Source organism: Mesoplodon mirus, assembly GCF_964341445.2.
Source record: "Mesoplodon mirus genome assembly, chromosome: X".
Lineage (NCBI taxonomy): Eukaryota > Metazoa > Chordata > Mammalia > Artiodactyla > Ziphiidae > Mesoplodon > Mesoplodon mirus.
In genome coordinates this window covers 17109744-17134843 of record NC_138981.1, presented here as the reverse complement: position 1 = coordinate 17134843, position 25100 = coordinate 17109744, and the positions used below count along the sequence as shown (strand labels likewise).

Here is a 25100-nt window from a genome sequence, read left to right as displayed (position 1 = left end):
AGCTAATCCTGGGGGACACCATAGGAAAAGTGACAGAGGTACGAGGAGAACAAGGAGGGAGTGGCCATGTGAAGTCCAAGAAAGAATTTTCAAAAGAAGTGTTTAGTGCTTGCTGGAAGTCAAATAAGATCAGGAAGAAGCATCATTGTCAGTGGCTGTTAGGAGGTTATGGGTGATGGGTGATGTAAGCACACAGATTCCCTAAAAAGAGGTGCCTGAAGTGTGCTGGCAGAGGGTTGAAAAATGAGAAAATGACAATAATAGTGACCATGAGCTAGTGTTTCAAGAAGTTTGGTTATAAAAGGAAGGAGTGAAGGTATTACCTGTAGATAATGTAGATAAATAGGAGTTCCTTCTTTGGAGGAAACTTCTTTCTTCCATTTGTTAGGCATTGACAACAATGTTTCCCCATTATCCAATCCACTGATGGAAGAAGGCAAGGAGCACCCTCAGAATCTGGGAAGGGAGAGTGAGAATAGAGACAGGGATGGTTGATGGTGTTGATAATAACAGCGAACATTTATTGAGTGTATACCATGTGCCACGTACAGATTTCAGCTAATTTGCCCAAGCTATCATTTCTCATAGATATTATGTGGTAAAGCTGGATTTGAATGTAATTAATCTGGAGCCAGTGTCTCTGCACTAGATAGTAAGAAGCAGGGGAGAGAATAGGTGTAAAGAGTGGCTCGTACCAGAGTTCCATGTCCATCTGATCTCTACCCTGCTTCTTCCGAGAAAATTCATAGTCCTCAGCTAGCTCCTGCCTTCCAAAACGCCTGCTGCGATAAGTGTCAGGAACCTGCTTCCTTGTTTCCTTTTCCACTAGTAACTACCCCTTGTGGTTTCCTTCAAGAGTTTTCTTAGCTTATTTGAGGTTTTCTAAAAGGATTTTTTATTGCAAAAAATAAGGAAATAAGTGCATTTAAAAGACTGTCAGTATGCTTATGAAGAGGTAAAGTCACTCTTATGTGACAGTAATAGTCCTTCAAAAAACAGCTATTCAAAAAGCTAGTTTCAGAGGTAAAGCAAACTCTGTCCGTTATGAACGTTTGATTCCTAAAGCAAGGTTTCTGGGATAGGATTGTGGCTTCTCTGGTACAGGCGTGGGGAGAGGAGAGAAGAAATAGGGTAGTGTCTGAAGATACCAGTCAAGGAGGCCAGTGCTATGGCGTGGGATGGCAGCAGGAATGAAGGAACGAAGTTCAGAGGGTTTACACTTGACTCTGCCTCCCCTTGGCTTTTATTGCTGCCCGTGACCCATCAGTTTGTGGCAACATGGGCTCTATGGAACAGGGAGCAAAGTTCCAGGTAGGGGCATTGGGTACCTTGACTGAGTTTCTGTGAATACCAGGCCTCCAGGTTGGATAGTTTAGGTGTAACCGTCTCTGTTGATATCTCCATGTTCTTCATAATTGAGGCTTGTGTTGCTTCTTTGGTTTTATAGTTACCAGTATGAAAGATCCTTAGAATAATGACAGTTTCATTGTACATGCATTTTTAAAAATAAGGAAGATGACTTGCAAAGAATTCCTCAGTCTGAAAAAGTTTGCAAAGTCAAATGTTTACAGTGACAGATTTTTTTTCTTTTTTACTCAATTTTGTTTTTTCCAAACCATATGTTACTTTTCTATTTTTGGCTATTCATATTTTGATTTTGTCTATTTCTAGCCTCAAATTCAAGGCATCTGTTTTTACAGTAGTTTCTGCACTTGTTGTCATATGGTTATATATATAGCATTCAGTCTATTTGAGGAGAAGGAAATCATAAATCTGTCTACTTAAGGAGATAGGAATTTTATATATATATATATATATATATATATATATATATATATATATACACACACACACACACACATACACACACAAACATACATATAAAATATGAACCGTATGACTGGGACCGTATTTATTTCTTCTGGATTTCCTAAATTGCCTAGATTGGTAAAAAGAACACACTAGGTATTAAGTAAATGGTGGATGGAAAAATCTGGAGAACAGTAAGCAACCATACCTCTATCATGTCTTTTTAGATCAAAAGCAAGATACATATTAATTTATATCTCTAATCCATTTTAGTTCCTCTTCAGGTCAGCCATGTGTAAGCCAAACCAGCACAGGTATAACAGTAACTGGAAATAGGGGTTGCTGTTCATTTCTAAGTGTATTTCCTTTTCTACGATAATTGTATGTGCTACTCTCTTTTCATAGCTCAGAGAATGCAAGCAGTACCTTTCAATAATAAAGCATCTTCATGTGTCAACAGAAACGTACATTTAATGAGTACTGTTTGGCAATAAATATTAAATAAGGTTAAATCTCCAGGCATGAAAAGTTTTACCAGCATGTTTTTGTCTGTACTTGTTAATGTTTTCTCCTTATAAGTATGCCTCCACCTCTGATTTTAAAAAAACCCAAGACTTCCTCTGTCAGAGAGCACCTAGCAACTAGTGAATTATCATAGGAGTTCACAGGGTTGTCTTTTGGGCCTTCTTCTTCTTCTTTTTTGAAACACATGCACTTTGACTCAGGGGAGTGAATTTAATAGGCTTTTTTGTTAGAGGACAGAAAGCAAGGTGGCGTATTAGAAAAAGCATGCACTTAGGAGATAAAAGTCTCTTAGCCAAATGGGTGATCTTGGCAAAGTTACCCAATCGCACAGAGCCTAAGTTTCCTCAGGTATAAAGTGGGGAATAATACCTACCTCATAGGACATTTGGGAGGATTACATGCAATAACAGATATTGAAGCACTTAGCATGTAATGGGTAGCCAGTACATGTTGGCACCTACCTCCTTTCTTTCTTCAGTTCCCCCTGTTCCAGGCTTCCAGGCCTACTCTTGACTTTATTTCCTGCCTTCTGATTGTTTCCCAAGATTTATTCATTTCTTTTGCATTTTCATAATTGAGTAACTTCATATCTCCTGGACATTTTTCTTACCCAAGCATTGTCTGTTCTACCTGAAGATAAGCTGAGGAACCAGGTATCTTTTGTGTTAGGTATTCACATAAAACTTTTATTAAAGATGATTAGCACATCCTTCTGTATATTTTACATACTTTTTTCAAAGAGGTTTTTACTCACTTTGTTACCACTATGAACACATGGTTGTAGTGCTATGTATAATTTTCACCTTATCTTTTAAACAAATCTATTTTCTTTTTCAATAGTTTAATTAATACTGAATAGAGTTTTAGCATGGTGTGTATATGTTATATGATTGCTCTTTGGAGGAGAGATAAAAATACATGTATAATGTATATAGTTTAATTTTGCTGTTCAATGTATTGAATGATTACTCATTCCTCTTTAGTTAAAGTAGTTTAAAAAGTATTTTGTTCTAGGTGCTGGGGATATGGCAGTGAACCAAACTGAGTCTTTGCCGTTGAAAAGCTCGCTTTCTAAAGTGAAAAAATTTTAATTTTTCATAATGCATTTTTCTTACTTTGGTCGTACATATATATATATATATATATATATATATATATATATATATATATATACACCATGCATCAAGGAGTTTTATTGTAATAGAATATTTGGGGGGAATATTTGAAGCTATGGCTCAAATATTTTGTGTCCCAAGATTTATTAATATCAAATGTCAAATTTTTTAGATCAAATATTGACTTCATTACATTTGCCATGTTCCACAAAGTAATACTTTATTACAATACTTTATATAAAATATACTTGTTTTGGAGGTCTAACATTGGCTTGCAGGTTGAAAATATTTTTCGTTCATTTAGTAAGTATTTTTTGAGGACCTCCTATACTCCTAGGTTCTGTCTTAAACTAACCTAGTACAGGAATTTAAACTCAGGCCCAGAGTGCAATCTATTTGCTTTTCTTCATGCCATATATTAAAAGGTGGGGACCAGAACTGTGGTGATGAATAGATTGGTCAAGAGAATGAGGATTTATTTGGATTTAGTTACTGGGAAGGGGTCATTACCTTGGAAAGAATTTTTTTTAAATGGTTGGGGGAAGAAAAGCTTATTATAGGAGACTAAGGAAGCCCAGAATAATAAGGAAACTGAAGTATGAAGTATAGGCGATTCTTCTTTGTATCTTGTTAGTGAGTAGAAGGAAGATTCATGCAAGGGCTTGAAAGTACCAAAAACTAGGGAAGGAAACTTCCAAATGAGGGATATATGAGGGTTGTAAGAGAGAGCAAGGAGTTGGGGATCAAGTGATTAAATACCATGAAGAGAGGAGATAATTGAAACTGTAATGTTCCAGAGGAACCAGAGAAGATAGTTATTAGGACAAAAGTGAAAGGGGATTTGGCCTAGAAGAGTAGAGAGAAAACTTCATTTGATATAAGAGGAAGAGATGAGAATGAATGAAAATAAAAGTATTTTAAGATGGAGGAATGGGATGTTTATGATCACTCCCAAAAGATAGCCTTTACTCTTCTCATAAAGTAGATGGTAGGGTCATTTGCTGAATGGAATAGGGTGAGAGGGAGAGGGGAGCTTAAAAAGGGGAAAATGTTCTGCCATTGAAACATACTTGGAGATCAGTGAGTTGAAGCAGTGACACCCCAGTTGAGGTTAGCATGGATGTTACAGTGATCTACAGTGTCCCAATGTTCTGTAGCAGGAGTTGGCAAACTACAACCTGAGGGCCACATTTAGCCCATGTAGCCTGTGAGCTAGGAATAGTTTTTATATTCATAAAGGGTTTAAAAAAAGAGAGAGACAAAGAAGATTGTATGACAGAGACCATATGTGACCTTCAAAGCCTAAAATATTTACTCTCTGGCCCCTTAAGGAGAGAACTGACCCTTGCTCAAGACCAGAGAAAGCAAATGATAGTGTGACTCAGTGGTTGGAGCTGACATGTTGGACATGATCAAAGATCAGGGGGTGATAACGTAAGGGATACTAGTTATGAGGGTTTTGGTGGAGGTGGACAGTTGGGTGCAGGTTGATAAGGGGGTAAAGTAAAGCCAGAAGAAAGCTAACAGATTGGATGAAAATGGAGAGGACTTGTGGCTAGATCTCATAATGAGAATGAAAAGCATGATCAGTTGGTATAAAGCAAAGATGACAGGTAAGGAAGTTGGAGGTGGAGAAGGGAAGCACAGTTGGTTATCTTGGAGGTTGAAGAGCTTCACAAATTGTCTGTTGATGAGGTCGGGATGATGGAGCATCAGAAGTATGATATTTAAATTCCTGAAGATGATAACAGGGAGACTCTGTAAGAAGAAATCATGTGAATTAGGTTACTAGAGTTATTTGAAGAAAGTGGAAGTGGGCATGGAGTATGATGAGGTAAACGATGGTAAGGAGTTAAACAGAGGCTGGTGTAGGTAGATAAATTACTATAAATAAGGGGAGGGGGGAAGTGATGGGGTGGCAGTTAAGTGGTCCTCCATTTGCCCTGTCAGCTGTTCCATCCTCTTGACTAGGTAATTGATAGAGGTAGACAAAAAGGCTGCAGGGAAGATGTGGTATTCTCCATAGAAGGTCACATTTACACATAGTCTTTGAGGATGGGAGAAGCAAAGTGGTAGATTAGTTTCAAGTTGTAAAATGAAGCCCTCAAAATAAAAGTAGTTGATGTTTTTTGCACAGATGTATAAATGTTTTACTTATACAGCTCTTCCTGTAAAGACTTTTTGACGTTAGTACTATTTACTATGTAAAGTTCATTTTTTGTACTAATGAAATTATTAAGGGATTAAGACTAAAAGTATCTCTCTTTACTTAACTATGAATATATACAAGAGTAACCTGGCAGGTAATCTTCATTTGAAATATTAAAACTGTCTTGATTGGGCTACAAATAACTAATAGATACAAATCACTTGGGCATGATAGTGGTCTTTCCATGACAATGTTAATGTAGAGTCTATATTATAGCTTATGAAGCTTTACTATTAAACATACATATAGGAACATAATGTGCTTTAGCCGCTAAAACTCTAGTTAGGGGGATTCCCCTGGCGTTTAAAAGATGAAGCAGGAGCCGTTGGTAGCTGCTTTGTTATGTTTTTCTGTATTGGCGGGCAAAATGATTCCTGTATATATGGCATAATTGGATAGTATTTTCTGAAGGAAAAACTCTTTTCTGTGCCAAGGACTAAAAATATGAGAAGCAGACAAAAGGTAAATTGATAGAAATTTTCACTGTGCTAATTAAGTGGGAAGTTACTGGTTCTTATTATAAAAGCCTCTTTATTTTTTCTGGAGAATCCGACTATTTCCTGATAATCTGAAATCTTAAATACCTAAAATGTGATTTTAAATGGTACCTTTATTTTAAGTGGTTTTCAATGAATGACCTTTGGAATATTTTTAAAGATTGAGTTAAATTTCTTTTGAATCATAAGAAGAAAATACCTTAATTATGTCATTTATTTTAATTGTATTTTTGTGTTGTGTGTTTTTTCCCTCAGTTCCTGTTACAAAGAACATAGCAAAAACACAGTCTTCTCCTTCCAAAGCAACCCAGCGTTCAATGCAGTCTCTACAGAAAACTGCTGTAGTATTACCAACACAGCAGATCAAGAAATCAGGTCGGACTAAACCACCTGCACATACTTCAGTCCCCAAGAAGGGGAGTTCTGTTAAAAATATCACACCAAGGAAAAAAGGCCCAAACTCAGGAAGAAAGGTTAGTTGTATCTCCTACTAATTTGTATTACAGGTCTCTGTAGTGCCTTATTATTAAACATACAGTTTAGGACTTACTAAGAGTGTTATGATGCCTTTTAGGAATGTACCAAGAGTATATAAGGCTTTTTACAAGGTGGAGCGGGGAGGGGAAGGGAAGGATTGGGAGTTTGGGACCAGCAGATGTAAACTATATATAGGATGGATAAATAACAAGGACCTACTATATAGCACAGGGAACTATATTCAATATCCTGTGATAAACCATAATGGAAAGGAATATGAAAAAGGATATATAACTGAGTCACTTTGCTATACAGCAGAAATTAAACACAACATTGTTGTGTCAATCAACTATACCTAATTAAAATTTAAAAAAAAAGCATATAAGGCTTTTTAAGGCCCCTGTAACAATCAAGATTGTTATTTCTTTTCTTGGATAAATTTAAAACTGAATCGTGTTCGACCTCTTCAAAACCACATTGAAGATACTGCATGGGTGTATTTATGTTCGAGCCAGTTTATTTAAAACTCAGTATACTTTAAAAATCAATGCGAAGTGAATTTTACTGTACATAGATTATACCTCAGTAAAATGGGGATGAGGGGGAAATCAGTGTGATGATAAATTCGGTGATGCTAAAGTCACATCCTACCTAACTGACTCTCCCCCAAAGAAAACAACTCTAAAACCTGGAAATAATAGAAAAAGCAGCTACCTGAAGACACTGGAGAATGAATGGAAGCAGACAGACTGTGGTTGGGGGGAATACACATAGGAGGAGGGGTGTTATACGAAATGCTATATTCAGCAAACATACTCTTCAAGAATGAAGAACTAAAGACATTTTCAGGTAAAAGCATACAAAAAATTCATCACTGGCAGACAGACACTGTAAGAAATGCTGAAGGAAGTTATCTCTAGGTAAATACTAATGACTTTCTTTTTGCTTTTTTCCTCTTAATTTCTTTATAAAAATAGGACTATTTAAAGCAATAATTATAATGCAATACAGTCTTGTGAGGTTTATAACATACATAGACATAATACATAAAAAATGATAGTATAAAGGCTTAGGGGTGGGGGATATGGATTTGTAGCATTGCAAGGTTTCAACATTTTCTGTTAAGTAGTACAATATTAACTTTATGTGGATTGTACATTGAAACTTCCAGAGCATATTGTAAAAATACAAATGCAAAGAAATATAGCTAAAAAGCCAATAGGAAAATTAAAATGGAATTCTAAGGACTATTCAAGTAATCAACAACAACAAAAAAGAGGAAAGTAAGACAGAGGAACAAAACACAGAGGAAACAAACAGAAAACAAATAATAAATGGTAGACCCAGACCGAAACTTATTAATAATTACTTTAAAAATTAGTCAACTAAACTTTTCAGTTAGAAGACAGAGATTATCAAAATGGATTTTTTAAAAGATCCAAATACATCCTGTCTACAAGAAATACACTCTAAATATAAAGACATAGAATCTCTCTAGATGTTAGAACTGAATTAAATTTCAGCAGTATTACCTTAAACATTTCTGAGTTCAGCCACCTGATATCAATATATATAACGTTTCTATTTTGTTACAACTAATGTTTGCAGTATGGAGCAAAATGACAACACCATTTTGATTTTAAAAACTTACATTAATATTGGTATTTTATTTTAAAAGGCATTCAAAATTTATAAAATAAAAATCAAAAGTCAGGGCTTCCCTGGTGGTGCTGTGGTTCAGAGTCCGCCTGCTCATGCAGGGGACACGGGTTCGTGTCCCAGTCCGGGAAGATCCCACATGCCGCGGAGCGGCTCGGCCCGTGAGCTGTGGCCGCTCAGCCTGCGCGTCCGGAGCCTGTGCTCTGCAACGGGAGAGGCCACAGAAGTGAGAGGCCCGCATACCGCAAGAAAAAAAAAAATCAAAAGTCAATAAAACTGAATATTTTTCAAATATAAAATCATAAATATTGAAAAATCAAATAAGCAGATTATTCTAATGTAAATTCTTAGCAGATGAAATTTTTTAAATTAAAAATAAATTATAAGGGGACTTCCCTGGTGGAGCAGTGGTTAAGTCTCCACGCTCCCAATGCAGGGGGCCTGGGTTCAATCCCTGGTCAGGGAACTAGATCCCACATGCATGCTGCAACTAAGAGTTCGCATGCCGCAAATAAGGAGCTGGAAAGCCACAACTAAGGAGCCCTCCTGCCGCAAGTAAGACCCAGTGCGACCAAATAAATAAATAAATAATTTTAAAAAATAAATTGTATAAACTTAAGGAAAGTTAATGAAATTTAAAGGCAAATCATTTATTTTAAATGCATTTTAAAAATTAAAATGTATCAAGGGTGTCATTGATGCATATATTTAGTACATATTTTCCAGTTGCTGAGAAAAGTCTTTGTGATTAGCTGGTATATGGTCAAGATATGATAACTCCAAAAAGTTTCTCTTCATGCTTTTACTTTCAAATAATTCCAATGCCAATTTGACAATTTTGAAGAGATCTTTTTGAAAATATTGTTGCATGGTGGTGAGGAGGGGCAAGTGAAAGATAATGTAATTTTTTTGATAATAAACTTTTTTGTTGCAAAGGAAGCATTTCAATCCACCTTCATCTTTTTTAGCTTCATTATTTCATCATAAAAAGATGAAGATTCAACTCTTTGAACTAGAGTAAGAATTGTTCTTGCCGTACTCTCCTTTGTCAATTATTTTCTTCCCTTCCTTAAGCATTCTAGAAGTATGGAAGTATGGAAGCACATTTTCCAAATAAATGTATTCAATTTACATTGTTAGTGCAAACACACTATTTTGGTATGTCCTAAGTCAAAGGATTTAGACTTTAGATTTTTAAAATACTGAAAGAATGAGAATATATTGACACAATAATTGTAATTTAGTATTTTCAAAATAATTTACTAAGATACTGTGAACCCAAATGACAGTCACTAATTTAAACAAAGAAAGAAAAATCCAACAACACTGTTTGTTTTTTCTCCTTTTTCCCTGCCTTTTAAATATCTTCTATTATTACCTTTTCTAGGCACAAGATCCCCTTCTCTGATACTGAAGAGTTGTGTTTGAAGATAGCTCCTAGAAAACCCCAAGAGTTGATATAAAATAAACAAAACACTAGTGACGTTAACAATACCCAGAAGACATTTGGTTCTTACATACAACAGGCATAATTTTGTATGGACTTTAGCAAGCCACTTACAATTTTGTCAAAATTATCGTATGTAATATGGAGAAATGCAGGCTAGATATGGTAAAAACCCAGATGAGTGACTGCTTTCTGAAGACAAACTTTGTCCTCTGCCTTGTTGAGGCCCCCCACCCTCATCTGATGAATTGCTGGATTAGATTTCCAAACTCCTTTAGCAGTGTAAAAAACTTACTGGGAACCTCAAAAAAAAATAAAACAAGTTTTACAGAGTGAATTATTTTGGCTAAAGTGTGACTAGTTGGAACAGGGGGTAGCATTGGGAATCCCAGCCTCTTGGTCTCTTCCTCTCCTACCTGACCAGCTTATGGGCCCGTCTTAGGAGCACAGTTTGAAAAGTACTGCAGTTTGTGACACAGGGATTTCCAACCCAGAGGACTTCAGACAACTGATCATTTGTGAACCAGTGATGCCAATAATTTTATGACCTCCTTATCTAGGAATTTTTTTTTTAACAGGAAAAATGTATTCCTGTTGTATGTTCCACATCTTCAACTTCTGTCAGTATGCTGGCCAGAGGACGTGGTGGTGTTTTATATGATAAGGATGCTATTCCTGGGTCATCTAAAATAGTGATGTCTACAGGTAAATTAATATTTTTAAAAGAGTATAAAATTAGTTATCTTTTGTTGTATTATTTTCAGTGTCTTTGAAGTCCTGGAAATAAAATAAGAGGGAAAAAGGATAATAGTAGATGTTTCTTTTAGCATTTTTCATATTAAAATATTTTGAAATTCTGATTGTTCATTTTGATGTCAAGGAAAAATAGTCTGTTTAAATACATAAGTCACTTGAAAATTCAACACCCTTAAGATATCCCTCTTGGTAAGATTTATAAAATTTACATTATTGTCAAATCTATTCTTGTTTTCCCATTATCTCATTTCACAATTTGTCTTTTTTGTCTTGTATGTATTTTTAAGGTACCTCAAACCTTATTTTAATGTCTTATAAAATTTTCACAGATCCTTGCCTGTCAGGGGGCATGATGACTTTAAATTGTTCTTTGCTTTGTGAAGAGTGTGAAATGACAAACACCCAAACTAATGAATCCCTTTTATTTGTCATTTCCTGCAAGTTTCCTTATTCCTTTTCTGTTTTTTAAAGCAAGTTTTTTTGCTCCCTCTCCTAGATCCTTAATTATCTCTCTTACATTCTTCTGTTCCTTGGACTTTTCCCCTCAATTTTTCTTTTCTTATTAGAAAGAAATTATAATTTAATTTAATTTTTTGAAATAGAAATCACTTTCAAAATGATTATTGTAACATACCCCCCCACCCTTTTTTTGGGCTGTGTTGGGTCTTTGTTGCTGCTCGTGGGTTTTCTCTAGTTTTGGCGAGTGGGGGCTACTCTTTGTTGTGGTGCACAGGCGTCTCGTTGCAGTGGTTTCTTCTCTTGTTGTGGAGCACGGGCTGTAGAGTGCAGGCTCAGTAGTTGTGGTGCACAGGCTTAGTTGGTCTCCGGCATGTGGGATCTTCCCAGACCAGGGCTCGAACCTGTGTCCCCTCATTGGCAGGTGGATTTTTAACCACTGCACCACCAGGGAAGCCCGTAACATACCTCATTTTGTCTCTTTATTATTTCTGATTTTTAGTCCATTAGGAGGGGAGCCTAGCTAAACGAGAATAAACATTGAAATCCTTGTTTAGCTCACTTGTGTTCAGTAGAACGTTGTCCATGCCATCAGCACCTCATGTTAAGTTTTTAATAGGTGTTTCATTTCTGTGACAGAGTCCATCCTTCCTCTGGCTATTGCCACAAAGCTTAATTATCATATATTTCAAAATAGTGAAAGTGAGATTAATGGGTTTTTATTGTACTAAATATAGACTGTATACATGAAAATTTTGCAGTAAATTGAGTAGTGGATAAAAATAATGTGCCTCTTGATTTAGGGGGACAATATATTTTCTGTTTGTTAATAATCATATTACGTTGTGTGTTAATTTGTATTTGTTGATTCTAAGTGAAGAAAAAGTATAGAAACTTGACTGATTGTGATTATAGATTATTTGCTTCTAAATTCTAAATGCTTTTATTATACGAAGGAAAGCATTTATTTTTAAACTTTTCTTGCGTGCACCTCAGCATGTATATAAAGAGCATTTTTATTTTCTTAAAAATTAATGAAAAGGGCTTCCCTGGTGGCGCAGTGGTTGAGAGTCCGCCTGCCGATGCAGGGGACACGGGTTCGTGCCCCGGTCCGGGAAGATCCCGCATGCCGCAGAGCGGCTAGGCCCGTGGGCCATGGCCGCTGAGCCTGCACGTCCGGAGCCTGTGCTCCGCAACGGGAGAGGCCACAACAGTGAGAGGCCCGCGTGCGGCAAAAAAAAAAAAAGAAAAAATTAATGAAAAAACTTTCTCTAGGTCATTAGAACCTACTGTGACACATATCTGAAATTATTTGGTTACTTTAGAAAATACTATATAATGAGAGTGCAATATTGTTGATTTAAAATAAATTCAGTCCAAAAGGAGTGTGCTAATATGACCAGTTTTGAAAGAAAATTCTTATACTGTGATTACTGTTAAAAAGTGAAAATATTCTTGTCTTTAAGCCACTTCATGTAATCTGAGAATGTGTGAAGAATTGTTTTATGATGTTCCTAAAACTTGTATTGTTTTTATTATAATCAGTTTGGGCAGAATTCTAGAAAATTGAATAAGCATTTGGATTATTTATTTCTAGATTTCATATATTTACAAAATGTGAAAATATATTTACATACATATTTTTAGGTAGCAGAAATGATCACCGCTAGTAACTATGTTTAGGTTCTCCTTGAGTGAAGCATGGCTAATGGGATATATAGTGATTGATTGTGTAGTGTTTATGTTCCTTCTAACCAATCTCATTGTTTGTTATATCTATATACACATTTTTCATCAAGTCTGTGTCTATGTAAACAAATATGGGAGCTCTGGCCCTCACCTGGATCAGAAGAAAATCCAGCAGCTTCCCGACCACTTTGGCCCGGGCCCTGTCAATGTGGTGCTCCGGCGGACGGTGCAGGCCTGTGTGGATTGTGCCATTCAAAGTAAGACTGTTTTTGGATTCCTTAAGCCAGATGATCGTGGAGGAGAAGTGATAACCGGTATGCTCACCTAATCCTTTATGAGCTTTTATTCCCTAATTTGTTTTTAGGTTTCAAGAAGGCAAGGATTTTATAATACATAGATTATTTTATAAACTTATATTCTGTTAACTATAATATTTGAATATTATATTAATGTAATAGAATATGTATAATAATTATATGTTTATAGACTTTTAGCCCTGGTTTGGAAAGTTTAACTTTCAAAATAGACAAATAATGTCAGAGTAATACTGTATATTGAGGTAAGAGGTACAGATTTTTCCTTTTACCTGCTATATTAAGCTCACTATAGATAAAGTGAGCCTAATATATTTTAATTTTTTTAGAAAACAGACTAATCTGTAAGAATCTCTAAATAAAAAATGTGATTCAAGAAGTGAGTAAGAGGTAAGATACACATGGCTTTCATCATTGTATGATCAGATACTGCATTTGTACCCATGGAATGTTTGGAAGAGCAGGAACTATTGTACATCAGTGGGTTTCTGTTGTTGTTGTTTACTTTATGAATATTTTTAAATGAGAATGCTTTTATTAGTTCAGACTATTGTGTTTGAATGAGAGGAACTTTTTTTTTTTTTTTAATAAATTTATTTATTTATTTTTGGCTGTGTTGGGTCTTCGTTTCCGTGCGAGGGCTTTCTCTAGTTGTGGCAAGTGGGGGCCACTCTTCATCGCAATGCGCGGGCCTCTCACTGTCGCGGCCTCTCTTGTTGCGGAGCACAGGCTCTGGACGCACAGGCTCCGGACGCGCAGGCTCAGTAGTTGTGGCTCACGGGCCCAGTTGCTCCGTGGCATGTGGGATCTTCCCAGACCAGGGCTCGAACCCGTGTCCCCTGCATCGGCAGGCAGATTCTCAACCACTGCGCCACCAGGGAAGCCCCGAGAGGAACTTTTATAATTTAAGATTATTCCTTTATAAATTAAAAAAAACACACGTTAGATTTATAATACATTTCCTAAATTGATGGCTTTCATTTTTGTTGATGTGGTTCTCATCTTTCTGTGATGTAACTCTGACATCTTTTCTTCCCTATAATAGCCTCCTTTGATGGGGAAACTCATTCCGTCCAGCTCCCTCCAGTGAACAGTGCATCATTTGCTCTTCGCTTTCTTGAGAACTTGTGCCACAGCCTGCAGTGTGATAACCTTTTGAGTAGCCAGCCTTTTAGCTCTTACAGAGGTAATAGACATAGCCCTGCAGAGCATGATCAAAATAAATCAGGTAAGAGGAAATGTAAAATTTTATACTGTGCTTCTGTTTTATATTAGATTCTACATTAACTTGAGAATCTTATCTAGTTCAGTTTTTCCTGTGTCTTCCTCACAGTAAACCTTTTAGCCACAGTGAACTAATTAGACATGTATAATATATAGTTTTTGTTCATTCAAAGTGGAAGAGTAATTTCTTACTGTATTCATAATTAACTTGAGAATCAAAACCTGAAAGGTGCATCATTGTGGGATTTTTTTGTTTTCTTAAAATTTATTTATTTATTTATTTATTTTTGGTGGCATTGGATCTTCGTTGCTACGCGTGGACTTTCTCTAGGTGTGGCTTGCGGGGGCTACTCTTCGTTGTGGTGCGGTGGCTTCTCTTGTTGCGGAGCACGGGCTCTAGCCGTTCAGGCTTCAGTAGTTGTGGCTTGCAGGCTCCAGGGCACAGGCTCAGTAATTGTGGCTCACGGGCTTAGTTTCTCCGTGGCATGTGGGGTCTTCCCGGACCAGGACTCGAGCCCGTGTCCCGTGTGTTGGCAGGCGGATTCTTAACCACTGCGCCACCAGGGAAGCGCCCCCCCGCCAGTCCTCTTTTAAGTACTGTCTGTATGGTATATTTTTTCCCATCCTTGTACTTTCAACCTATTTGTGTGTTTGGGTTTAAAGTGTAGTAAGTTTGTAATACAACTTTAAAAAAAAAATCCATTCTACCAATCTGATTTTTTACTGGAGTGTTTATTTCATGTACATTTAATTACTGATAAGGTAGGATTTACATCTACCATTCTGTATGTCTCTTTTTTTGGGGGGGGTAGCCTTCTCCTCCATTACTGCCGCCTTTTGTTTTAAGTAGGTGTTTTCTTGTGTACCATTTTATTTTCCTTGTTCTTTTTACTATTTTTTGAGTTATTTTCTTAGTTAGTTGCCTTGGGGATTACAATTAACATCTTAACTTATAACAATCTAGTTTGGATTAATACCAACTTAATTTTAATATTATGCCAAAACTTTGCTCCAGCATAGCTTTGTTTTCTTTTTTTTTTTTTTGAACTTTTAAAAAACATATTTTAGATACAGTATTTTTTTTTTTAATTTTTTGCCTTATAACAAATTTAATCAGTTATACATATACATATGTTTCCATATCCCCTCCCTTTTGCGTCTCCCTCCCACCCTCCCTATCCCACCCCTCCAGGCGGTCACAAAGCACCGAGCTGATCTCCCTGTGCTATGCGGCTGCTTCCCACTAGTTATCTACCTTACGTTTGGTAGTGTATATATGTCCATGCCGCTCTTTCACTTTGTCACAGCTTACCCTTCCCCCTCCCCATATCCTCAAGTCCATTCTCTAGTAGGTCTGTGTCTTTATTCCTGTCTTACCCCTATGTTCTTCATGACATTTTTTTTTCTTAAATTCCATATATATGTGTTAGCATACAGTATTTGTCTTTCTCTTTCTGACTTACTTCACTCTGTATGACAGACTCTAGGTCTATCCACCTCATTACAAATAGCTCAATTTCATTTCTTTTTATGGCTGAGTAATATTCCATTGTATATATGTGCCACATCTTCTTTATCCATTCATCCGATGATGGACACTTAGGTTGTTTCCATCTCCGGGCTACTGTAAATAGGGCTGCTATGAACATTTTGGTACATGTCTCTTTTTGAATTATGGTTTTCTCAGGGTATATGCCCAGTAGTGGGATTGCTGGGTCATATGGTAGTTCTATTTGTAGATTTTTAAGGAACCTCCATACCGTTCTCCATAGCGGCTGTACCAATTCACATTCCCACCAGCAGTGCAAGAGTGTTCCCTTTTTTCCACACCCTCTCCAGCATTTATTGTTTCTAGATTTTTTGATGATGGCCATTCTGACTGGTGTGAGATGATATCTCATTGTAGTTTTGATTTGCATTTCTCTAATGAGTAAAGATGTTGAGCATCCTTTCATGTGTTTGTTGGCAGTCTGTATATCTTCTGTGGAGAAATGTCTGTTTAGGTCTTCTGCCCATTTTTGGATTGGGTTGTTTGTTTTTTTGTTATTGAGCTGCATGAGCTGCTTATATATTTTGGAGATTAATCCTTTGTCAGTTGCTTCATTTGCAAATATTTTCTCCCATTCTGAGGGTTGTCTTTTGGTCTTGTTTATGGTTTCCTTTGCTGTGCAAAAGCTTTTCAGTTTCATTAGGTCCCATGTGTTTATTTTTGTCTTTATTTCCATTTCTCTAGGAGGTGGGTCCAAAAGGATCTTGCTGTGATTTATGTCATAGAGTGTTCTGCCTATGTTTTCCTCTAAGAGTTTGATAGTGTCTGGCCTTACATTTAGGTCTTTAATCCATTTTGAGCTTATTTTTGTGTATGGTGTTAGGGAGTGATCTAATCTCATACTTTTACATGTCCCTATCCAGTTTTCCCAGCACCACTTATTGAAGAGACTGTCCTTTCTCCACTGTACATTCCTGCCTCCTTTATCAAAGATAACGTGACCATATGTCCGTGGGTTTAACTCTGGGCTTTCTATCCTGTTCCATTGATCTATCTTTCTGTTTTTGTGCCAGTACCATACTGTCTTGATTACTGTAGCTTTGTAGTATAGTCTGAAGTCAGGGAGCCTGATTCCTCCAGGACTTCCGGGTAAGATGGCGGAAGAGTAAGACGCGGAGATCACCTTCCTCCCCACGGATACACCAGAAATACAGCTACACGTGGAACAACTCCTACAGAACACCTACTGAACGCTGGCAGAAGACCCCAGACCTCCCAAAAGGCAAGAAACCCCCCACATACCTGGGTAGGGCAAAGCGGAGAGGTCCCCACACAGAGGATCAGTGCCGAGCAGCACTCACCAGCCCGAGAGGCTTGTCTGCTCGCCCGCCGGGGCACGCAGCGCTGGAAGCTGAGGCTCGGGCTTCGGTCAGAGCGCAGGGAGAGGACTGGGGCTGGCGGCGAGAACTCAGCCTGAAGGGGGCTAATGTGCCACAGCTAGCCGGGAGGGAGTCCGGGAAAACTCTGGAGCTGCCGAAGAGGCAAGAGACTTTTTCTTCCCTCTTGGTTTCCTGGTGCGCGAGGAGAGGGGATTAAGAGCGCTGCTTAAAGGGGCTCCACAGACGGGCGCGAGTCGCGACTGAAAGCGCGGAGCCCAGAGACGGGCGTGGGACGCTGGGGCTGCTGCTGCCGCCGCCAAGAAGCCTGTGTGCGAGTGCAGGTCACTGCCCACACCGCCCTTCCGGGAGCCTGTGCAGCCCGCCACTGCCGGGGTCCCGGGATCCAGGGGCGGCTTCCCTGGGAGAACGCACGGCGTGCCTCGGGCTGGTGCAACGTCACGCCGACTTTTGCCGCTGCAGGCTCGCCCCGCACTCCTTGCCCCTCCCTCCCGCCCGGCCTGAGTGAGCCAGAGTCCCCGAAGAGGCTGCTCCTTTAACCCTGTCCTGCCTGAACGAAGAACAGACGCCCTCCGGCGACCTACACGCAGAGGCGGGGCCAAATCCAAAGCTAAGACCCAGGAGCTGTGAGAACAAAGAAGAGAAAGGGAGACCTCTCCCAGCAGCCTCAGAAGCAGCGGATTAAAGCTCCACAATCAACTTGCTGTACCCTGCATCTGTGGAATACATGAATAGACAACACATCATCCCAAATTGAGGAGCCCGGAGTCAGTGCTGTGCCTCTGAGGTGGGAGAGCCAACTTCAGGACACTGGTCCACAAGAGACCTCCCAGCTCCACATAATATCAAACGGCAAAAATCTTCCAGAGATCTCCATCTCAACACCAGCACCCAGCTTCACTCAACGACCAGCAAGCTACAGTGCTGGACACCCTAAGCCAAACAACTAGCAAGACAGGAACACAACGCCACCCATTAGCAGAGAGGTGGCCTAAACTCATAAAAAGTCTGCAGACACCCCAAAACACACCACCAGACGTGGACCTGCCCACCAGAAAGACAAGATCCAGCCTCATCCACCAGAACACAGGCACTAGTCCCCTCCACCAGGAAGCCTACACAACCCACTAAACCAACCTTAGCCACTGGGGACAGACACCAAAAACAACGGGAACTACGAACCTGCAGCCTGCAAAAAGGAGACCCCAAACACAGTAACATAAGCAAAATGAGAAGACAGAAAAACACACAGCAGGAGAAGGAGCAAGATAAAAACCCACCAGATCTAACAAATGACGAGGTAATAGGCAGTCTACCTGAAAAAGAATTCAGAATAATGATGGTAAAGATGATCCAAGATTCTATTTCCCAGATCCAAAATCTTGGAAATAGAATAGACAAAATGCAAGAAACAGTTAACAAGGACCTAGAAGAACTAAAGATGAATCAAGCATCGATTAAAAACACAATACATGAAATAAAAAATACTCTAGATGGGATCAATAGCAGAATAACTGAGGCAGAAGAACGGATAAGTGAGGTGGAAGATAAAATAGTGGAAATAACTGCTGCAGAGCAAAATAAAGAAAAAAGAATGAAAAGAACAGAGGACAGTCTCAGAGACCTCTGGGACAACATTAAACGCACCAACATTCGAATTATAGGGGTTCCAGAAGAAGAAGAGAAAAAGAAAGGGACTGAGAAAATATTTGAAGAGACTATAGTTGAAAACTTCCCTAATATGGGAAAAGAAATAGTTAATCAAGTCCAGGAGGCACAGAGAGTCCCATACAGAATAAATCCAAGGAGAAATACGCCAAGACACATATTAATCAAACTGTCAAAAATTAAACACAAAGAAATCATATTAAAAACAGCAAGGCAAAAACAACAAATAACACACAAGGGAATCCCCATCAGGATAACAGCTGATCTCTCAGCAGAAACTCTACAAGCCAGAAGGGAGTGGCAGGACATAATTAAAGTGATGAAGGAGAAAACCCTGCAACCAAGATTACTCTACCCAGCAAGGATCTCATTCAGATTTGATGGAGAAATTAAAACGTTTACAGACAAGCAAAAGCTGAGAGAGTTCAGCACCACCAAAGCAGCTTTACAACAAATGCTAAAGGAACTTCTTTAGGCAAGAAACACAACAGAAGGAAAAGACCTACAATAACGAACCCAAAACAATTAAGAAAATGGGAACAGGAACATACATATCAATAATTACCTTAAATGTAAATGGACTAAATGCTCCCACCAAAAGACACAGATTGGCTGAATGGATACAAAAACAAGACCCATATATATGCTGTCTACAAGAGACCCACTTCAGACCTAGAGACACATACAGACTGAAAGTAAGGGGATGGAGAAAGATATTCCATGCAAATGGAAACCAAAAGAAAGCTGGAGTAGCAATTCTTATATCAGACAAAATAGACTTTAAAATAAAGACTACTAGACGAGACAAAGAAGGACACTACATAATGATCAAGGGATCGATCCAAGAAGAAGATATAACAATTGTAAATATTTATGCACCCAACATAGGAGCACCTCAATACATAAGGCAAATACTAACAGCCATAAAAGGAGAGATCGACAGTAACACACTCATAGTAGGGGACTTTAACACCCCACTTTCACCAATGGACAGATCATCCAAAATGAAAATAAATAAGGAAACACAAGCTTTAAATGATACATTAAACAAGATGGACTTAATTGATATTTATAGGACATTCCATCCAAAAACAACAGAATACACATTTTTCTCAAGTGCTCATGGAACATTCTCCAGGATAGATCATATCTTGGGTCACAAATCAAGCCTTGGTAAATTTTAAGAAAATTGAAATTGTATCAAGTATCTTTTCCGACCACAATGCTATGAGACTAGATATCAATTACAGGAAAAGATCTGTAAAAAATACAAACACATGGAGGCTAAACTATACACTACTGAATAACGAAGTGATCACTGAAGAAATCAAAGAGGAAATTAAAAAATACCTAGAAACAAATGACAATGGAGACACGACGACCCAAAACCTATGGGATGCAGCAAAAGCAGTTCTAAGAGGGAAGTTTATAGCAATACAATCCCACCTTAAGAAACAGGAAACATCTCGAATAAACAACCTAACCTTGCACCTAAAGCAATTAGAGAAAGAAGAACAAAAACATCCCAAAGTTAGCAGAAGGAAAGAAATCATAAAAATCAGATCAGAAATAAATGAAATAGCTTTGTTTTCTGCCCACTTCTTTGTGCTATTATTGTCATACAAATTATATTTTATACATTATAAGCTCCCAAATACATTTTTTTTCTTTTTCTTTCTTTCTTTTTTTTTTTTTTGCGGTATGCGGGCCTCTCACTGCCGTGGCCTCTCCCGCTGCGGAGCACAGGCTCTGGACGCACAGGCCCAGCGGCCATGGGTCACGGGCCCAGCCGCTCCGCGGCATGTGGGATCCTCCCGGACCGGGGCAGAAACCCGTGTCCCCTGCATCGGCAGGCGGACTCCCAACCACTGCGCCACCATGGAAGCCCCCAAATACAGTTTTATAATTATTGCTTTTTTTAAAAAATAAATTTATTTATTTTATTTATTTATTATGTTTGGCTGCGTCAGGTCTTCGTTGCTGCGTGTGGGCTTTCTCTAGTTGTGGCGAGCGGGGGCTACTCTTAGTTGTGGTGTGCGGGCTTCTCATTGCAGTGGCTTCTCTTGTTGCGGAGCACGGGCTCTAGGCGCGTGGGCTTCAGTAGTTGTGGCTTGCGGGCTCTGGACCACAGGCTCAGTAGTTGTGGCACACGGGCTTAGCTGCTCCATGGCATGTGGGATCTTCCTGAACCAGGGCTTGAACCTGTGTCCCCTGCATTGGCAGGTGGATTCTTAACCACTGTGCCACCAGGGAAGCCCTATAATTATTGCTTTATGTAGTTGTCTTTTAACTGAGAAAGGAGAAGAAAAGAGTTATAAACACAATATATTTACTGGTACTGTTTATTTTTTTTAATGTGGATTTAAGTTATTCTCTATTTTCATTTCAACTTGAAGGAGTCTCTCTAGTATCTCTTATAGGGTAGCTCTCTACAAGTGAGGAATTCTCTCAGTTTTTCTTTATGGAGAATTTCCTATTTACTCCTTCAGTTTTTAAAGATTAGTTTTGCTAGGTATAGAATTTTTGGTTGACCATCTTTTTGTTTCAGTGCTTTGAATATGTCATCCCACTTCCTTCTAGCCTCTGTAGTTTCTGATGAGAAGTCAGTTGCTAATCTTGTTGAGGATCCTTTGTATGCGATGATTTGCTTTTCTCTTGCTGATTTCAAGATTCTCTTTGTCTTTTGCTTTTGGTAGTTTGACTGTTTTTTTCTAGGTGTGGGTATCTTTGCATTTATCATAATTGGAGATTCTTGTGCTTTTTGGATTATGCAGATTAATGTTTTGCATTAAAGTTGGGAAGCTTTTAGACATTATTTCTCCAAATAGTGTTTTTGCTCCTTACTCTCTCTGTCCTCTCCTTCCAGGACTCTCCCATTACGTTTATTGTGGCATGCTTGATGGTGTCCCACAGGTCTCTGAAGTCTGTTCATTTTCTCTCTCTCTCTCTCTCTCTCTCTCTCTTTTCTGTTCCTCAGACTATATAATCTCAATGGACCTTTTAAAAAATTTGGTGATTCTTTCTTCTGCTAATTCACATCTGCTGTTGAGCCCCTCTAGGGTTTTGTTTTGTTTTTTTAATTTCATTTATTATACTTTTCAAGTCCTGAATTTCTATTTGGTTCTTTTTATAATTTTTATCGGTTTATCGATAGTGTGAGACATTGTTCTTATACTTTCCTTTAGTTCTTTAGACATGCTTTTTTTTTCAGTTCTTTAAACATATATAAAATAACTGACTTGATACCTTTGCTTAGTAAGTCCAGTATCTGGGCTTGCTCAGAGGCAGTTTCTGTTGACTTCTTTCCCCCCTGTGTATGGGTCATACTTTCCTCTTCCTTGCATGTCTCCTAATTTTTTAATTGAAATTTAAAAGTAATATAATGCAGCAACTCTGAAAATGAGGTTCCCTCCCCCTTCCTGGGCTCTGTTGTTGTTGCTGGTGCTGTTTGGATTTTTAGTGACTCTCCTGGACTAATTTAATGACTTTTCCAGGTCTAATTTTATTATATGTGGCTACTGAAGTCTGTTCACTTAGCTTAGTGGTCAGCTAATGATTGGACAGGGATTTTCTTAAGTGCCTGGAACCAGTATGTCTCCCAGCCTTTGCCAAGGGGTTCTTAGTGTGTGTTGGGACTTACCTTGAACATTCCAGGAGGCAGTTTACAAATCTGCTTTGTGCAGAGCTTCAAGGTCAGCAAAAAATGACAGAATAGGGCCTTCTAAAGCCTTTCCTGAGCATTCATACAACCATGTACATACATATGGCCTTCTAGATTCCCAGGAATACTCAGTGCTTTTCAGAGTCCCCTAATGGACATCTCATTCTCAGTTTTTCCTTTTAAGCTTCTTGGTCAGCTTCTTGTCAGCCCCAACTGGTAATACTACCTCTGGAAGCTGCAGTGTTAAACAGTTGCCATTGTTGTGGGCTTTTTGGTTTTGTTTTGGTTTGCTTTTTTACCAGTGCTTTGGATAGGGCTGTTCACACAGAGCAGGCTCTGATTTAGGTCAAATAAAACAAGCCCAGAGATCAGAGGTCTTCAGTGAGCTGCAAGATTGATCAAATAGTGACAGTTGTCTGTGGGTGGAGCTTTTGGAGAGTTCCAAATCCTTTGTGCCCCCTTCAGTGCTAGGCTGGCTGCTGGCTTTCACAGCTACTGTAGTTGCGAAGCTGTTGGTTTGCAAGGCTGCTGCAAAACTGGGGTGAATGGGATTGTATTAGGGAAGCTAAAATGCCACAGAATTTGTTGTTCTTTCTGAGATTCGGCCATTTTTCTTGAATAACTGCTTTTTGGGTTGTTGTACCCCTTTAGTTGACGTCCAGAATTTTGAAAAAGCTAATTTTGCCAGTGCTGTCATTATTTTTATGAAGGAGTGGATTTTCTGAAGTCCTTCATCAGTCATCCTGGAAGTGCTTCTCTATGATGACTTCTGAAGTACTTTGTGAATTATCTGGCTTTTTGTAGTTATCTCTGCAGGAACAATTTCATGCCTGAGCTCACTACGATACCCAGAAGCAGAAGTCAAGAATCAATTTTATGTTTGTATCAACCCCAGACAGTAGACCATATGCCAGCTTCATAAACTTTTCATAAAGAATGTATTATAATATTACAAGTAAAAGATAAGTAAAGACTTTTTCTGATCTTCCTATGATTCTGAGGTAAATATCTATAGAAAACTATAGAAACTGTATATTTTAGTACTCCAATTTTCTGTATCATTAAATGGGTATGAAAAAAGTCAATTATTTCTCTTCTTAGAATTTAACTGTCCTAATTGTAGAAATATCTCTCATTCACTGAAGTATGTTTTGCCTGTTAGTTTTGTAGTTGATGATTAAAAATAAAATCAAATGGTGAGAGCTCTCTTAGACTCATTAGTAATCAGTCAGTAACTGGATGGCTAAAGATTGCTCATCAGACGATTTTGAGAGGCATGCTGTGGCCCCCAGCCATTTTGAACTAGATCAAGTTTGACTTTGGTACTTTCTCATTGCAGTCTTTCTTCACTCTGGAGGTCTGTTATCCTACTTTATAGATTTCTATTGCACTTTATTTTTCCTTTTAGTTGGAGATTAAATCAAAATATTGATCGATAATGTAGTGTAACGTAGTCTAATGTAGTGTAATTAATAAATTGAAATGTCTTTATTTTCAGGATTTTGCCTTAAAGTGTGGTCCTTTAGGAAGAAATGCATTTGGTCGAATGATAAGTAACCAGTAGAATTGTTGTAAGGGTACCCCTTGGCCAGGATTGTCGCCTATAAAATGGAGTGTTCATTGTACCCTATCTTCTCTTTAACTTCTCTGAATTCTTAACTTTTCTTGCTCATGGGAGCAATTTTCCCAGGTCTTTTAAGACACATTACAATTGGTTGCCTCACTGTTGGCCTGAGAGAGTTAGAAAGATGTGATGACCCTAGAATAAAGGAAACCTAGACATAATGCCTTTAACCCTTGAACATAATATCACTGAAATGTTTAATAGGATGAAATGAACACATCTTGTTCATAAATAATTGATAAATTATTGATGAAGTTATAGTAGGCAAATGATTTAGAAACAAAAGTGTTTTATGCTGATGATATGAAAACGCTTGAGTATATTAATTAGTTATAACAGACATTTCTGTTTTTGAAAACAGTAAAAGAAGATACAACAGAAAAGAAAAGCACCAAACGACCTTCTCAGGAACCTCTGCCTTATGTTGCTTCTCTCTCTCCTAAGTCCCCCAAAACAAAAGTGCATGCCTCTGAAGGTAAATAGTATTTACATGTTGCAAGACTGGGGAGGAAAGTCACTCTTCTATCACTTATATGCTCTTGAGTGTTGATGCTGGAAGTAGGGGAGTATATTCCCCGAAATCAGTTTGGCAGTTAGGCTACTACTTTGGCAGCTTTGTTGAGCACTTCATTCCCTTCAGAAGTGCACAGTTGTCATTTCTCCTTAGATTAAAGAAAAACAGTTATAGCCGTATTTTCCATTCAGCTTTGTATTGCTAAAAGCTGATAGAAAGAGGAATAGAAAAACCTAGTACATCTCTCCAGTGAAAGTTTTAAGTGCCCAAGAAGTAAGCAAATGTTAGAAACCAACTCTGTGATCATATTGTAACAAAGAGTTGTAAAGAACTGCATTCCTAAAAAGAAATGCTTTAGTGAGGTGTTCATAGTCTTGGTGGCAAGACTGGCGAGGGTTAGTTGCCATGAGAAAAATAGGTGATATCATTAGAATCAATTTGGATTTCAGGACAGTGTCCATTACTATAAACACCAAGAAGGGGATGGCCACGCGCTTTGTGTTAGAGGTTTGTGGTTCAGTATAGCATGGCTTAAGTGAACTGTTGTTGGCAGTTAGGGGATTTTTGACC

At 38.3% G+C, this 25100-nt stretch overlaps 1 protein-coding gene across 2 annotated transcripts in view; it reads left to right on the top strand.

The window, feature by feature from the left end:
* The window catches only part of SCML2 (Scm polycomb group protein like 2), a 94675-nt gene that overhangs the window by 63247 nt on the left and 6328 nt on the right, over window positions 1-25100 (top strand). For both annotated transcript variants that reach the window (XM_082608919.1, XM_082608918.1), the window contains exons 8-12: window positions 6411-6628; window positions 10317-10443; window positions 12750-12953; window positions 13999-14181; window positions 24378-24491. In XM_082608919.1, the coding sequence (XP_082465045.1) occupies window positions 6411-6628; window positions 10317-10443; window positions 12750-12953; window positions 13999-14181; window positions 24378-24491 (846 nt within the window). The remainder of the gene's footprint in view (window positions 1-6410; window positions 6629-10316; window positions 10444-12749; window positions 12954-13998; window positions 14182-24377; window positions 24492-25100) is intronic.